Here is an 18,569-nt window from a genome sequence, read left to right as displayed (position 1 = left end):
GTGTCCATGCGTCACCTTCCAGCCATTCTCTGTGCACTTTTATTGGCTTTCGTCTTTCTTGCAAGCGGGCATCTGTTATGAGGCGATATTAAAGCAGTGCTGCTGCTGCCATTTGCGTTTTATATTGTAATACGCTGCATCACCTCTTATTAGACACGTGTTCAGCCTGAATAGCAAGCGTCTTGCTCATTCATCCTCACAGAGATAATGTACCTTTAATATTGAATCATTACCAGGGATTATTAGGAGGAGATTCACTCCGTCAATTTTCTTTCTGTCCCTACGTTTCACTCATAGAGGTGAATTAGGTCAAATATTACTTCATTTCCCTTTAATTACCTTGCTTTAAAAGAGAGCACAGATGAAACTAATTTGCAGTAATTAGATGATAACTGAGAGAAAATACACAGTATGACGACGTGGGTGCAATACTTTCACTGTTAACAGTCGACAGCCAGGAAGACAAACAGTGACAGAGACGGATCATTTTCTAAACCAACAAACCCTGAAGTATCCGTCCACGCCTACGCTGAATTAAACTCGCGAGACGTAATCATAAGATTTTCTGCACCAAGATAAAGCAGAGCATGATCCAGGCATTAGCTAATGTTCTAAAAGCAGATATAGACATAAATTGTATACATATTCAAACTGGGGTGCCAGACTGTTGTATGTGAAGTGGTATCACTTTCATATCTGGCTGGCAGACGAGGAGAAAAAAGAAGAACGCAGCATCTGGAGGCGCTGCAGCTGTATTGACTCTGAAGTCTGAGACGTCACTCCTTCAGCTGAATGTTTTAATAGTGTCTTAACAGCAGGTCAACTACACCTAATTAAATCCACCTGCACGGAATAATCATCTTATTGAAATGATTGGATCAGCTGGGGGAGTCTGCTGCCAAACTGTTAAACAGATTATCCCTATAATGAGTTTATTTGCACAGCGAGAGCACATTCATCTATCGTCACCGTGCTTTATGACAGGAACGATTCTCATCAGCACTGAGGGTGACGCACTCTCTCACAATCACAGGGACACTCAAAGCAGTACTTATTATTCTGGAAAGATGAGTGCCTGTTCATTTAAAAAAAGCTAATAATCGGATTCAAATTAAAATCCACTCAGGGCTCAAGATTGTTTTTTTTCCTAAAGTGTAACCACTAAAAGATAAATTGTCTGACAGGTGAAAAGATCCGGCACTAAACATAACCATGTAGACCTTGAAGCGTGAAGTAAATCTCTCACAACAGTACGAGCTAATAAAAGTTTGACAGAGGAAAATATGGCTTTGATTCCCAGAGAAATCAATACCCTGTCTGCCATGCTTGTGTTTAGTGTAAACAGCCCTGTTTCCTCTGTGGTTTGTTGTTGCTCCATGCAGGCAGTGTTCTTGAGGTGTTCAACACTCCTGTTAATCAGAGCGCCTCTGGGGTGACACAGCTATCCACACCTCCCACTTAAAGGCAGAGTCGGTGACACCAATCCAAAACACTATTTGTTACATTCAGGAACTACACTGCATGTCCAAATAAAAGTTCCCACTTAGATTTAATTAAGCAAATAGATAAGAGCCTTCCATTGGATAATTACTGCAGTGATGAATACATTTCAGCTGCAACAACTTATTTAATCCTAGCTGATGCAGTGAGGAGCTTCTCATTTCTTAAACAACCATGTTGGAAGACATATCCTGTGGTCATGGAAAGGATGTTAATCTGTTTCAGAAGGGTCTAGTTATTGACCTGCATCAAGATAAGAAAACAAGTAAGGAGATTTCTGAAACTACTAAAATCAAGTTAAGAACCGTCCAATGCATTTTTAAAACCTGAAGGATAGTGGTGAACCATCATCTTTGAGGAACAAATGTGGTCGGAACAAACTCTTAGATGACTGTAGGAAATCAACAATAGAACTCACGGCTATGTTTAATAGTGAAAGTAAGAACATTTCCACATGCACAATGTGAAGGGAACTCAAAGGATTGGGACTAAACAGCTGTAGCTCTAAGAAGACCACTGATCAGTGAGGCCCTTCTGAGACAGATTAACATCCTTTCCATGACCACAGGATATGTCTTCCATCATGGTTGTTTTATAAATGAGAAGCTCCTCACTGCATCAGCTTGGGTTAAATAAGTTGTTGTGTAGTTGTGTGTAGCTGAAACATATTCATCACTGCAGTAATTATCCAGTGGAAGGCTCTTACCTATTTGCTTAGTTAAATCCAGGTGACAACTTTTTTTTGGACATGCAGTGTATAAAGACCTTAAAATTGCACATAAATCTCTTTACCAGTTCCACCACTGAGTATAAATGCAGGTATTATGCAGCTTCCCGGTGGACATTGTTCTACACAACGCAAATTTGCAGACATTTAAAATGATTTAAAAGCCATAAGGGTGACTACTTGACCTTTTGCAGCATTGAGGTCAGAGAAGCAGCTCTGGGCAACTTATTTCCCTCCTCCAGTTGTCTCCTCAAGATAAATGGAGCCCTCCAGAGGGATGGGATATTAGAATGCTTCGAAACATTGCCCACCTGGCACATCAATAGTAAACCTCAAATCAATGTTTAACGGAGGCTGCATTTAAATGAGAAAATCTAATCTCTGGTCTCTGAATAATTAAATTGGCTTCCATAGCATGGGGGAAGTTAAAAAAAAGAATCCAAGGTTATCAACACCTACACAGGCTGAAAGGTCAAGCCACAGAGAAATGGTTAAGCTGAGTAAAACGGCTGGAGCTTATATTGGACAAATGAGAGCTCGGCAGACGCTTGAAAGTACAGTTTCATCTTGAAAGGTCTCGGAATCACATTTGTCAGATAAAGTCTGTCTGAATGGCTGGCAGCAAAGTCTATTGTAGTTGGATATGGGATGCAGATCCTTTTTCCTCTACCCCCTTTGTTGCAGATTAAGACAAAGTAGAGCCGTCTGGACGGGCAGACAGGAGCCACCTATAGCCTCACAAATGCACGATGAGTCATTTGGAACATTCCGGAAAGGATTTCAACACCCCACCTCCCCCTCCTCTCTTGTTTTTAATTACACACTATCCTATTCCTGTCTTAGGGCGTGAATTCCACAAGTATTTTCAAGCTGCTTGGATGCACGTCAACTTATAGCTAACTGGGAGGCTTTAACGCTTTTCAACATGTCCAAACTGTCTATGCACCGCACACACACACACACACACACACACACACACACACACACACACACAGACAAAAAAAAACAAGCTTTCAATAGCACGTGTTGTACTCAGCCAGGCCAAGTTATCCCAGGTCAGTAATTGAGATGTTATCTTCACAGGAGAGGATGCACTCCTGAGATCATTCAACATGGCCTCAGCACTCATTTCCATTCGAGTTGAATCAGCCCTCTCGCTCCACCTCCTCCCCTGTGATTAAAGCATCTCACTGCTGTCGGCTTGATGGCAAACCAGCTTCCGCTCCGGTGGCAGCTTTAATATGTCGTGCGGTGGAAATCTGGCCACAATAAACGATTACTCTGCTGCTGCTCATTGCAGCGGTTCTTCGCTACGTGCACTACCGTTCAAAAGCTTGGGGTCGCTTAGAAATGTCCTTATTTTTGAAAGTAGTTTTTTTTTCAATGAAGATAACATTAAATTCATAAGAAATACAGTCTAGACTGTGGTAAATGACTAATTAAGCTGGAAACGGCTGATTTTTAATGGAATATCTACATAGAGGTACAGAGGAACATTTCCAGCAACCATCACTCCTGTGTTCTAATGCTACATTGTATTAGCTAATGGTGTTGAAAGGCTAATTGATGATTAGAAAACCCTTGTGCAATTATGTTAGCACATGAATAAAAGTGTGAATTTTCATGGAAAACATGAAATTGTCTGGGTGATCCCAAACTTTTGAATTGTAGAGTAGTATTATTATGAAAAATTCAGTTGTATGTTGGAGGAGGGCCCGTACATTCCATACATTCTGACTTTTCCTTTTCTTTGTGTTGTGTTTTACATTTCACTGCTCTATTATGAATAAAAAAGTTACATGCAACTGCAAATTAACAACCCCCAGAGCCATCATGGTGTCTAGAAGTTACAAGGAGGATCTCACCTTGATTGCAGGTCATGCCGGTGTAGCCGGGATGGCACTTGCACTTATTAGGTCCCACGCAGTCTCCATGCTTACAGCCAGGCTGACACACAGCTGTTCAGGGAGGATTCAGAGAGGAAGAGACAGATCAGTGCAGCATCCTGGCAGACTACTTGTACCAGATCAGGGTGACAAAGCACTTAATCCTACTGCTTCTTGACTTCCACAACCCTTCGGCTGTAAATTATCTGTTTACTCATTACAGCAATAAGACATGATGATGCTTATTCATGTAGGAAATGTGTTTGTTTCTCCTTGTGTGACAGTGACATTATCTAACAAGAAAAGCACTCAGAGAGCGCAGTACTCCGCCAAGGCTGCTCAGTCGTATCATTTCCGACGGATGAAATCTTGAAAAAGTTCATGGCAGAAATCAGGGCACCATAGAATGTGTCCATTTAATATAGATGTACCCACAAACAAAATGACCTTGTGCTGAGCACAGGTGTGTGTTATGCATGTGTACGTTATGTACGGATACCAAATCGAGTGACCCAAATACGTAACAGGTGGTGGGAATTGATGGGACTCAGAAACACCCCTACAATTTAATCAATTGTTCCTTACTTCCGACAGATAACTCCTGATAAGTCCGCAGTGGTGGATTTGTAGTCGGATCACAATCATGTGTAGTGTTCACTTGTTGTCATAGTTACAGTGATGCAATCTTGAATTGATACAGAAATCCTTAACAAATCCGTGGATCCAAACTATAAGCCGCATCACTGCCAAAATCTAATCACTTGGTCCTTGTGTCATTTCTGACTTTCCCTGAAAATTTCATCCAAATCCGTTTGTTTTTGAGCAATATTGCAAACAGACAAACAAACAGACAGACAAACAGACAGACGGACAAACGTACACCGATCGTCACATAACTCCGTCGCGTTCCTTGGCGGAGTAACAATATAAAACTGTCAGACCCCAGGCACTGTGGATATTTGTCCTGAATCTATTAATCAATACATTCAGGAGTTGATCTTATAGACAATTTAGATCAATTGTTTCACGTTTATCCCAAAATTTCCAAAGTCGTTCATGAAAATGTTCAATATTCACTACTTTCACTGTCTCAAATGATAGTTTCAAAAAATGTAATATGCTGACCTCGAAGGAATAGCACAGACTACTGCCTACAGTAAAATTCAGTGCCCCTACTGGTCAAATGTGGTTTCATCTCCGTGCATGAAGTTTGGTTATTGATGAGATATGACCTACATTTTGTGAAGTAATTTCGGACCTTCCCTGAAAATTTCATCCAAATCCATTTTTGAGTAATGTTGCTAACAAACAGACAGACAAATGTACGCCGATCGTCATGATAAAGATAACAGAGAAGCATTTCTCAGCTAACCACCTATTATATGGGAGTTGTTTTTTTCCTTCACTTTGCACTGCTCTGGATTTTGGCAAAATTTTACTCTCATTATGGATATGAAATGATCTCGCACTGCACAAGATAAATGAGAAGTTTGACCTTTTAACACGTCAGCAAAGTTTTTTTTTTCTATCTCCCTGCTTTTTAAAATGCAGCACTGATATTTACACTGGCATACAGTCAACAAGGAGGCGAATAATATTTTCCCCCTTTAGACTGAAGCTGAAACAAACAGAAAGCACAAAAATAGTAGACTTTAATTAACTCCACAGTAAAGAGTTGCCCTGCAGATCGCGTGTGGATGGTGATATTTTGAGCGCGTACAGAGACGTGATAGTGCAGCTTCACCGACTCTGTTCTGTCTCAGTGAGCTGGAGGCTCGCCCTGCTTATCTGACTGCACTTACTGCAGCTCGCTTCTAAGCATGTCTGATACATGAGGTCTCAGCCGAGTGTTGCTAATTTTCATTAAAAGCTTCATTAATTATGTCATAATACAGCGCCATCAGAGGACTCAATTATCACAGTGGTAGAGGAAGCAGCGCATATGTGTGTGCTTGAATCACACAGACGGAGTGTTTTATCACACCAGCCAGTTTGTTTTGTATCCAGAAAGGTGTGACGGTGTATGAAGCTTTATTTGTGGTAGATCTATGGCGGTTGCTATATTATTGTGAGGTGATGCCCTACATGCAACAGCCAAACAATCACTTCTTTGCTACATACCCTGCATCAAAGGAGCTTTTTTTTATCTTTTATTCTTGTGTTTATCGCTGTGATCTTTAGCAGTGTAACACAAAAGCCAACAGATTTTAGTGTGGCGGATGATAGAGCGAAGGAAGAGAAAGTTAGCAGATGTTCAGACTGAAAAAAACTCTGCATTTAAAACACAAAAGGGCCTCTGTTGATATGAGTGTTGCTTTAGGTACCAGTGAGGAAATACAAAAAATGATCCAGAAAGTCCAGTTTAATTAAATATATCCATTATGAATAAATTAGCATTTTTGTGAGCCTGAAGCAGCAGTAGTTTGTAATATCATAAAAGAGTTCCTTTATCTGAGGATAAGTGCTTGTAGGGTAAAATTATATAATACAAAAACACCCCGTCCAAGTAGTTCAACAGGGGCTTTTCAGATACACTGGAGAAAGACAATGCATTTCACTGCAGCATAAGTTACAGCTAACATCTCTGGCTTTATTTGTTGAAGTTATTTGCATCTGAAAACCCACCTATGACAAAACTCACGAAATGAAAGAGTGGGTTACGTTTCTTGATGCAGTGCTAATTTGTGGATAAAACCTCCATAAGGGTCATGCCAGAATTGGAGGACATTTGGCCTTCAAAATTTTTGAAAAATAAACCTTCTCTTTTACATATTTCTGTGACATAATTATCAATAATAGGAAATAAATTATCAAAAGCTTGATTGGCTCAGCTTACACATCAATGGCACCATTTTTATTCCATGTTTTATTTGTTGTTTGCTAACCCTACTCTAATCACAGTAACAGGGTTGCTAATCCATGCTAATGTTAGCTTTTCCTCAGGAGTAGAAGCTAGATATTTAGCTGTTACTGCTGATCAAGAGGACAAACTGACTGATGGAAAACAGTCAAAAGAATTTGTCTTCTCATGATAATATGAGGTAGAGTGAGACATTCAATGAAGGCTGGCAATGTTCTGAAAATATGAAAAATAGAAGAGAGGACATAGCTTTGCTCTACCCATTCTTTAGGAAAACTGTTTGATGATGTTAATTCCAAAAAAGATTAGAGATTTAAATTTCATTTTGTACTGTTGTATTTGAGATTCAATTTGGTCATCAGGGGGGTGGGACAAGAGAAAAATGACATTTTAGGAGGAACTCTAGACTTATTTGGTATTTTTAATAATATTTTCAAACATTCTTTTCTCTTATTTATTTATTTATTTATTAGATTTGGTCTCAGGACCAGTAAATTTACACAACAACTGCATGTTTTAGCATTTTGTACATGTATTATTTGAAATTTGATGGGTGGGACGTAAAATGTTCTCCAATTCTAGAATGACCCTCTGGAATGAAGTGATTCATAGTTATGCTTGTGTGACCAAATTGAGAGTTAACTTGAATGTTTCAATTTCTAATTTTATGCAAACTCCTTTCCCCATTCCTCCATTTCCATCTCCAACAGATTTAATACATAATATATCTAAGTGGGTCCACGCTGCCATACTATGGGGTCTATTACACATATACTGCTATAAAATCTTGACCACAGCATGCATTTGCAGGTATGTTAAACTGACATTCAGTATGCACAGTATGCATCAGTCCAGACTAATTCTATAAAACTTGATAATATTTTAATGGCATTGGATTTGTGTACAGTTAACTGTTCAGCCTTGGTGAAGATATTCAATATTATAAATGCTAGAAATAAGGTGAAAGCTGCTTTAATGTGTACCAAAGGACACTGAATAGAACAAAAGAAGAAAGGCTTGAATACTGTTCTCTGTATAAGAAATGCAAAGGGTCAGAATTGAGTTACAATCTCATTACAATTTGCATTCATACATGTTCAGTTTGCAGCCAAGCAGGATCATAGAGGAAGAACAAGTTCAGCTCCTCAAGTTCCAGAATGTCACATTATTCATACTGAATTCAAAGGCATAATTGTATGAGGTGAGTCCTTGAACTGGTGTAGATGACATCTCCACAGTCATTCTACTTTATTGGGCTGTATAATCAAAGCGAATGAAAGTATTATATTAGCTGTCTTTCAGAAACCTGCGATACGAGCTACACTACCATTCAGAAGTTTTGGGTCACTTAGAATTGTCATTATTTTTGAAAGAAAAGAAGTTTTTTTCAATGCAGATAACATTAAATGCATCAGAAATACAGTGTAGACATTGTTAATGTGGTAAATGACTATTCTAGCTGGAAACGGCTGATTTTTAATGGAATATCTCCATAGAGGTACAGAGGAACATTTCCAGCAACCATCACTCCTGTGTTCTAATGCTACATTGTGTTAGCTAATGGTGTTGAAAGGCTAATTGATGATTAGAAAACCCTTGTGCAATTATGTTAGCACATGAATAAAAGTGTGAGTTTTCGTGGAAAACATGAAATTGTCTGGGTGATCCCAAACTTTTGAACAGTAGTGTAGGTTGTTGACACACTAAGCAAGTCAAAGTTCACAGTCACAAATTGAAAATGACCCAATTTGTTGGAGGAGATGAAAAGAGTTTTACTTCACTGGAAGTAGAAGATTGTCAGATCTCAGTCTGGTCAGCAGATAAAAAGGAAAGAAGCTACTGATGTTTTACTTCGACAGCAGCCGAGTGAAGTGCTTTTTGTTATTCTGCTGCATGGAGGAGGATTTGATTAGCAGGATCAGAGGCAACCATCAACAGGCTTTGCCTCTGAGGGTATTTTTAAGCTTCTGGTCTGGCAGAAAGATCAGGGAAACGTCTAGTGTTCATTAACCACAGCAAAGGACAAGGAGGACTAAAAATGGCCGTACCAGCTGGAGGGCCAAACATAGCATGTATGACCCTCGTTCCATGAACGCCATCAAAACATGTTGAGCGATGACACACTTTCACTCAGCTATTCCTTTGAACACAAGAAGGCTTGTACTGATGACGAGTCTTTTCATTTAAGGACCGTTTGTTATGTAGCTGAGGCTGCTTGTAATAATTATTTCATTATAGTTTTAATAAATTCATCAGCAGTGTTTCTGTGCCAGGGAGGTTATGTTGTCAGTACTATTTGTCTGTTAGTAGGAGGACGTGAAAACTAAATATTTTATTTATTTATTTTATTTTATTATTCGGCGGAGAGGTGTAACAGGGCCAAAGAAAGAACCCATCAAATTTTTGTGGCACCATGAATGGGTCAAAGTTGGACTTGTGTTTGTGCATGGAACTTCTCAAGCCAAGCTCAACGCATCCTATGGTGTCAGTGTCCGTCATATTACATTTTTGTTCAAGTTTAAAAATTTTCACAGGCCACAAATTTTATCAGAATCGTCACAGATTATCCTCAGAACAAGCTTCACAAAATGTAGGTCAAATCTAATCAAACCCAAACTTTGTACATGGAGATGGAACCACATTTTGAGGAGGCACAAACAACTGTAGCATTTGACTAGTAGGGGGCACAGAATTTTCCTGTAGGCAGTATTCTGCGCTATTCCTTCAAGGTTAGCATATTAAATCATCTGAAACTATCATTTGAAATGATGAAACGAGATAATATTAAACATTTTTATGAACAATGTTTTGGAAATTTTTGGATAAATGGAAAACAATTCATCACAATTGTCTATAAGATCAACTAAACATTTTGACACAAGGACCAAGTGATTAGATTTTGGCAGTGATGCAGTTTATAGTCTGGATCCATGGATTTGTTAAAGATTTCTGTATCATTGTGAGATAGCAGCACAGTGCCACTGTAACTATGACAACAAGTGAACACTACATCAGTTGCCTGCTGACGATCACATGATTGGGATCCTACTACAGATCCGTCGCTGCAGACTTACCTGGACTTATTTGTCGAAAATGATTCAAGGAACAATTGATTAAATTGTGGGAGTGTTTCTGAGTCCCATCAATTCCAGTTACCTGCTACATATTTAGGTCACGCGATTCAGTATCCGTACATAATGTACACATTTTGTTTCATTTTGTTTGTGGGTACATCTATATTAAATGGCCACATTCTATGGTGCCGTGATTTCTGATCATCAATAACTAATAAATTAAGAAATGCTGCATTTCTTTAAAAAAAAAAAAAAAAAAATGCTGCATTTCTGACAATACCCTACGGGGAATGAACAGCCTTGGAGGAGTACTGTGCTCTTTTCTAGCTTTGTCTGTATGCACTGAAACTGAAAATTGATCAACTCGGTAATGTCACGGTAAACATATTATTTATTAATGAAATATGACGTCATTGTCATTCTAAACTTGAATAAATCAATCAAGAGTTCTCACATATGCAGAACATCTCCAACCACAAAAAATATTCAGTTTTGACTTTGCACCGTAAATACTGTGTATATTGTATATATTACTGAAGCAGTAATTAAAAAATATTATGGATTTCAGCTTTAAAGGTTTCATTAGTATTCTAAGGGGTAGACCGGAGGGGCAGTTGAATATTAATACCGCTCTAAAGAAGTTCAGCATAATTCATGTTAGACATGGCTTCAGGTGAAATTAGGTCTGCAGAGTATAAGCTGTTTGCATGGATCTGAGGCCGGAGGGAAGGAGATGGCCGCTGTTGAGGGGTGTGAGGTGCTACTTGTGATGGGAAGTGGGGCGGGCTCGGCTCTATAAATAAGTGAGCGAGCCCAGGATTCAGAGGATGTGCCCCCAGCAATACATGTCTATCAAGATTATTTCAAGAAACACGTGGAGCTAACCTTGGGGCTGGCACCTTATCCCGACTACTCTGTGAGTTAAGGCGAAGAGAGCTGCAAAACAAATAGCCAGACAAACAAAGATTGCGGGCATTGTTTAGTCTTTGAGAGAAAATAAACAAACACACATGATGTTAGAGGGCACAGCCTGGTCATTTTGAAAAGCAAACATTCCTGGAAAGGAAGAAAAAACAAACACACATTTTGGAGTTCTGGAGCCTCACATGTTCCTCGTTGGTGCGTTTTGAATAATAATCTAAATGACGTCTCCAGGGACGTCATATTTTTCCTGAAAAAGTTAACTACTTATTCCTTATCTGGATAAAGTAGTTTTCCCTCATATTATGTGGAATGGGGAAACTGTAATTCTGATTTTAAATGACAACACTGGAGTGAAAGATGAAAATACCACTAACATCATTCAATGAGATGCTGGTCCTGGTTTTGCCAATATAAAATATAAATATATATGTAAAACACGGTGCAGCTACCTGTCGGTGAACAGACTGGTTTTCCTCTGAGCATTTGATTTCAAATTACCGCTGATTCCGAGTTCCCCTTACAGTCAGAATCGTGTCGAGTAATACTGAACACGCTCTTTTTATTTCTGCATACATTGCCTCCCGTTTGAACAAGCGAACCCTTCCATTGTGCTTTCACCTCGGAGAAATGAAAAGAAACGGAGCCTTTACAGCCCAGTGACAATGAAAGAAAGTGGAGCAGACAAGGAAACCACGCAGACAATCACGATAAAGTGAATTACTTAAACTGAGGTATCACTTTTCCCCTTTCATCACTCACTTGTTAGCTCACATTACCAATTCAAAAGTCCTGCCTTAATCCTGGCTGCACCATCTGAAGAAACAAAGACGGCACTCAATCAAACTAAATCCTGGTCTCAGTGGATTTGTAAAATCCACCAGGACCTCTGAGGAAATTATAACGTGTGATCTATTTAATATGGAGATGATATTCAACCCTCTACAATGAGGAGAAAATCACGTCTTTCCACCCAAGCTGTTTTTAAGTCTTGTGGGAAGATCCCAGTTAATCAATACAAGACTCAACTCCTTCGAGACGCTTCCAAATCAAGTCACAGGTCTTTATGCTTAGATTATAAGTCAGTTCAAGTCTCCCAGGTATCTGAATACTGACTGATCAAATATTGTGGCATTTGACTTTCACTTTCTTTTTATACGATGTCCGTCCCAAAAAATAGTTGCACACTCTAATATTTCACTGGATCGCCTTTAGCTCTGAGAACGACACACATTTGCCATGACATTGTTTCAATAAGCTTCTGCAATGTTAGCATTTATTTCTGTCCAGAGTTGCATTCATTTTCTACCAAGATCTTATATTGATGATGGGAGAGTCGGACTGCTGCACAGTCTTCTCCATGGGGCTGAGGTCTGGACTCTGTGGAGGACAATCCATGTGTGAAAATGACGTCTCATGCTCCCTGATCCACTCATTCTCAATGTGAGCCCCATGAATCCTGACATCGTCATCTTGGAACATGTCCATGTCATCAGAGAAGAAAAACTCCATTGATGGAAAGACCTGGTCATTCAGTATATTCAGGTAGTCAGCTGACCTCATTCTTTGGGAACATAACGTTGCTGAACCTGACCAACCCCAGATCATAACCCTAAACCCCCACAGGCTGGTAGACACTAGACATGATGAGTGCATCACTTCATCCTCCTCTCTTCTTACCCTGATGCCCCCATCACTTTGGAACAGGGTAAATCTGGACTCATCAGACCACATGACCTTCTTTCATTGTTCCATAGTCCAATCTTTATGCTTCCTAGCAAATTGAAGCCTTTTTTGTTGATTAGCCTCACTGATCACTGGTTTTCTTAGAGCTACAGCTGTTTAGTCCCAATCCTTTGAGTTCCCTTCACATTGTGCATGTGGAAATGTTCTTACTTTCATTATTAAACATAGCCGTGAGTTCTACTGTTGATTTTATACGATCATCGAAGAGTTTGTTCTGACCACATTTGTTCCTCTAAGATGATGGTTCTCCACTATCCTTCAGGTTTTAATAATGTGTTGGACGGTTCTTAACCTGATTTTAATAGTTTCATAAATCTCCTTAGTTTTCTTTGCTTGATGCAGGGCGATAATTTGACCCTTCTGAGACAGATTAACATCCTTTCCATGACCACAGGATATGTCTTCCAACATGGTTGTTTAAGAAATGAGAAGCTCCTCACTGCATCAGCTAGAGTTAAATAAGTTGTTGCAGCTGAAACATATTCATCACTGCAGTAATTATCCAATGGAAGGCTCTTATCTATTTGCTTAGAAAAATCCAAGTGGCAACATTTATTTGGACAGGCAGTGTACATTAGACTGATTTGAATTTTGATTTATGCAAATGTGTTTTCTCTTGAGTCTGAGACCCAAGTCCAAGTCTTGTGCTCTACTCTGATAGTGTGATCGTATCTCATCTCCATATAAGACCAATAATGTAAATTTTTTCATGCTTAACTACAATTTGTAGTAATAATGTTTTACACTGAAGTACCATACACTGTGAAAACAGCTGTAATACCTTAAGCAAACCTTCTAAAGTCTGAAGAAATAATCCTGAAGTCATCACCAGAGTTATCGCAGTTTGGGCTTAAGACTTCACACTTATATCAGAGAGTCTGTGCTACAAGCTGGGGGAGGGAAGTTTGAGCGCCATGGACAGAAAGAGTCTTAAAAGACATTATTCAGCTGTATCATAGTCGGTTTAGGATCCTGTTCTTCGGTGGGGAGTCATTCTTGGGCTAAAGGTCAAGATGTCTCAACAGTGATGCTTTGATTTTCATCCTTCTTCTTTTAAACCTATTTCTACTAATCCCCCCACAGAGTTGTGGGGGGTAAATTTGGCAGATTACTCCCTTAAAAATATTTCTGTCTGCAATATCAGCAGACAAGGTATGATTAATGTTGAGGGAAGGCGTTGGTTTGGTAAATTAGCTGGTTATGGTATAACAATAAACAACAATAAAAGCTGAATTAATTTCTGGCCTGTGATTCATCCCACACCTCTGTCTATTCTGTCCCCAAACCAACTTTTACATCTTTACTCTCCATCTTTCAAGGCTACACTCTGACCCGTGCTAACCCTGAATGTTTAATTAATCCTTTCAGAACATCCACAGGAATACTGATAAAATTAGCTACAAATTAAAGCTGGCCTCTTTTATAACCTTGCAGATGTACCACTTGACATGAACAATAATGAAAGATCCAAGCTCCTGCTTCGACTCGCTGAGTGGACCATTTGGAAACCAACACTGTGTCGCGGAGTTAATGATGACACTTTCCATCACTTGTCATTGCATATTATACATTCATTTCCCACAGTGACCGGATATAACGTATGCACCCTCTTCTGAGGTGTTCTCAGTCTGCTGTATCCTGTCTGCATGGTCAGTCGATCTGCTGAAAAATGTTAATTAAGTTTGTTTTAATGGCTAAACTTCTGGCTTTTGTGGGTGTTATGGTTGCAAAATATATGCTTTTATGATAGTATCAGTTTGTTTACCGAATAAAGTACACCGGCAACTTTCCTAGCTTCAATGTAACTTTACCAGTAACCTCCATGGTGTCAGTGTTAACTAACAGTTAGCTGAAAAATTTCTTTTGTGCTTTTAGTAATATCTGGAGTTTATACCACACGTGTGACTGTGAGAGAAATAACATCGGTGTGTTTTACCAGGTACACATTCTAATATTTTTTCACATTAATATGTGACATTATATGCTCAGGCTGCTGTATCGTGTCTCCGTGTAATACAGGGGGTAAGTCGATTTTTACCGTAAGTCGGAACTCTGGTGAAAATGTAAACAAAGCCGTTACGTGCATCACATTATCGATCAGTTCTTTGGAAAAGTCATGAATACTAACGGAACACCGTAGGTCAAGGACCCCCTTTATCTGGAGTTTTTAACCACAAGTGCGACTGTGAGAGAAATAACGTCAACATGTTTTACCAGGGCCCTGCTCCCGCAAATAAATGGCGGATCTGGTGCCAAAGAGTGAATGCTCCGAGCTCGATTCGTCACACAACGCAAGAGAGAGTACACAACCCTGACAACTGCTCACATCAACTTGTTGAAAAGTCAGCTTTTCATCTTAATCAGGCGTGTAAGAGAGGGAAAGTATTTTTACATGATTACAGTAAACTGTAGTACACTGGGAATGCACTTCAAAATGCAAATGTCCAAAGGCTCACAGTAGCAGTAAAATGTTCATGATGGCAGCTGGTTAGAATAAGTAGCTTCCAGTGTGGATTTGCGTGCAGGATGGCCTGTCAGAACATTTTGAGTGGAGCTTCAGTCTACTACAAATCTAAAGATTCTCTCTCTCTCGCTCTGTCTCTCCATCTGCCTGTTTTTCTCACCATCCCATCGTCTCTCCGTCACTACAACAGCAATCATCTCTAACTCCTTCCCCCTTACACATCAGGATTTTTTATTTTTTTTTACTTTTAGTCCTTTCTCTCCATCACTCGTTCAGCTGTGGAAGCTATGAAAAAGAAAATCAGGGTTGATCCATTAAGTTTCTTATTCTCTGAGAGAAGTCACACAAACCGATCGCTGAGTTCTGCGGCTGAGAAAGCCACAATCCAGCAGCTCCAATCTAATCTCTTCTATCTCCACCGAAACTTGCCAACACCTGAAATCTGCGATGACTGCATCTGTTCACACACATGCGGACAAAGATGCGCACACACACGCACGCACGCACGCACACACACACACACGTACACATCCGTGATTACGCTTGATTTCCTTCCCAAACCTTCCACCTCCCCCCCTCTAAGGTTTAAATCAGCACCTTACTGACTTGATGGAATGCTGATTGGAGTCTCAAGTGAATGGGTTTGAGCCGTGCACCGTTAGGAGTATTTGAAAGCATCAAGGAAAGTACTCACCAAGTGATTTAACTCAGAACAGATATGGTTTTGTTGAAAAAGTGGGAAAAAAGAAAAGAAAAAGGAAAGCGGTGAAAGCAGCAGCTTGATATGGAGGTTGAGCTCAAAATTCGACGAGGCTTTTGGCTCAATATGGAACATGTGGGACTCCAGAGCAACACAGAAAACATGCTCACACACTGCTGTTTGGCTGGTCGAGTAAATTATACGAACATGACTTATTAATGTGACTGTGCTGGATTTATTAATAATGAAACGTCACCTAAGATACATTATCACTGTTAATGTCTTGAGGCAAAACAACGATCGGCGTGTCTTGTGAACCGAATGCAGCAATAATCTTTGGGGTTTAAATGGGTTTAATACTGTATTAGAACACAAATCTTTCGGTTCCTAACCTCTTGAAGTCTTGTTTATCTTCTTTAGTTTCCATCTTCATAACTATTCCATCTCAAGTGTTCTGTATATGGTAAGCTGCAAGGCAGAGAGCCCAGTACAGTTGCACTGGGAGGTACTGGGCACCAACATATCGGACTCCTGCCAAGGTTACTGCTGAGTCTGGCCCCATGTTCAAACACTATCACATGATACAATTGAAACAGAGATGCTTCTGCCTATATCGTTCCAACGCAGATTTGTGGTTCAAGTGTCAAAGTGTGAAAAGGTAGGAGGATTTTAAACGAGGTCGACTTTAGTATAAAAAACCTGCATGAAATCAACCCTCCTCAAGTTACCAGTCTAGATCTGTCCCATAAACCATTAGCATAACTTGTTTTTTTCTCTATCCGAGTGTTTGTGTAAGAATAAAATTATCATATTTTGTTTCTAATAGACATGAAGCATGAGGTGGATAAAAAGCAGATTTGTCTCACAAAGACCTTAGGTTAATCTGGCTGAGCTAAAAGGAATACAAAACAGTTGGGCTATGAATTCAAGTAATGCTGTTTGTGCTCCCCAGAACCAAATGAGAAATCTCGCAGTACACTGCAAACATCAAGTGAAAAGATGGCACTTTGCCACTTTTATATGAAATTGGAGTGAAAAATAGCTGCTGAACAGAGCAATTTTGGCAATCTTTTAGATCTCCAGCGCAGACCTTTGGACCTAGCTAGCAGCGTGTGACATATTTTCCACAAGGGAATAAACAAAATACAACAAGTTAGACAAAAGGTCAGATGTAGCGTGGCATCATGAGCTGCAACACCTAAGAACATAAATCAAAATATGGTAATTTAAGCAATGGAAAAACACAAAACGAGCCGATTAATAAACAATATTTTTTAAAAAAAAGTATAAACATGTGGCCAGAACCAACATGCAGAGTTCTGCACCCTTTAAGGCCTTTTCCACAGCAGGAAAGTAACAACCTGAACTTCTTCGGAGCTGCCGTGTTTTACAAACTGGGATATTATCTGTCAATGAAAATAATGCACCACCTTGAATCACCATTTGCTATTAAAAGGGCCATCACAAAGCAGTAATATTAATTTTCCTTGTCACTAAATATGGAAAGAGTTCATCCCAAAGCTGAAAGTTTTTTGCTTTGTGTTTGTTATGGTGGTTCTTTGTTGTGGCGATTAGCGTGATCAGTCATGATCAAAAGCTCTTCCAGCCGGCCCCCTGAGAGTACCTGAGACCTGGATTTGGTATCATGTCTTGATCAGTTCAGGATTAGCTAAAACAAAAACACAGCCAGCAGTTGAGTTTAGAAAAAAAGAAGGATCATTTGTTTTCTTGCCAAGAGTTAGATGAGAAGATTGCGACCACTCACATATCTGTACACACAATGTGAAGCTAAAGCCAGCGGCTGATTGGCTTATCTTAGCATTAAGACTGGAAACAAAGGGAGAAGCCAAGCCCCGAGGAGCAGTACAAAGCTGTGTGGTGATTTTGATGTTGTGGCCACTCCGGGTAGAGCAACTTGGAGTAACATCACGGCACACACTGGCCCAAAAAGCTTTGTTCAAACGTATGGAGAGAGAACTATTTGTATTATCAGAATTTTAAACATTTGGCCAATGGCATTTGGAATTATTTTACACTATTTATATTTACAGGCAGCCAACATGAAGCCAGCTGATTGGACTATGTGCATGCCCCATAGGCCCTAAAATGTAGAAGTGTGACGGAGATAAATAGATGTGTGCAGTAAACTTTCAAGGAAATCCACGGTGCATTGTGTTTAAATGTGGAAACAGCCACCTTTGCTCTATGCAGAGGTAAAAAAGGTCCCTAGCAGCATGTTTAAAGATCACTAATTATACACTATATCTTGTTTGTTTTATCTGTAATGCCTTAAATTTTTACTTATTTGTAAAGAGCCAGCCTAGCCCTTCTCCTGCGTCTTCCTGATAATCTAAGCTAACCAGCTGCTGGCTATAGCCTCATGTTTAACGGACACATATAGGAGCGGTATTGATTTTCTCATCTAACTCTTGGCAAGGAACCGAATAAGTATATTCCCTTGCCTTTTCCTTCAAATTGCAGGTTGGTAGAGGCTGTTCCTGGGGTGGAAAAGGCCCATTTCTTTATTAAACGTCCACAGCAAAGCAGCAGGTTTACCATGACAGGCACCAAGCCATGCAAAGGGGGTTTAACATTCGAGAGGCGAGCGACCAGATCTGAAGCCCACTGGTATATTCACACCTCCTTGGGGAGCATTACAGGGGAGCGGAGGATCTTCACACAAATGTGAAT

General features: G+C 39.7%; 1 protein-coding gene across 6 annotated transcripts in view; it reads right to left on the bottom strand.

Annotated features, from left to right (window-relative positions):
• The window catches only part of npnta (nephronectin a), a 66,858-nt gene that overhangs the window by 36,589 nt on the left and 11,700 nt on the right, over positions 1 to 18,569 (bottom strand). For 3 of the 6 annotated variants that reach the window (XM_023289120.3, XM_035956740.2, XM_023289122.3), the window contains exons 3-4: positions 10,933 to 10,983; positions 4,093 to 4,185 (exon numbers count right to left, since the gene is read on the bottom strand). In XM_023289120.3, coding sequence (XP_023144888.1) covers positions 4,093 to 4,185; positions 10,933 to 10,983 — 144 coding nt within the window. The remainder of the gene's footprint in view (positions 1 to 4,092; positions 4,186 to 10,932; positions 10,984 to 18,569) is intronic. The other 3 variants (XM_023289121.3, XM_055009550.1, XM_023289124.3) reach the window with 1 other exon arrangement.

This window comes from Amphiprion ocellaris, chromosome 4 (genome assembly GCF_022539595.1).
Source record: "Amphiprion ocellaris isolate individual 3 ecotype Okinawa chromosome 4, ASM2253959v1, whole genome shotgun sequence".
NCBI classification, from domain to species: Eukaryota; Metazoa; Chordata; class Actinopteri; family Pomacentridae; genus Amphiprion; species Amphiprion ocellaris.
This window is presented reverse-complemented; position numbering and strand designations above follow the sequence as displayed.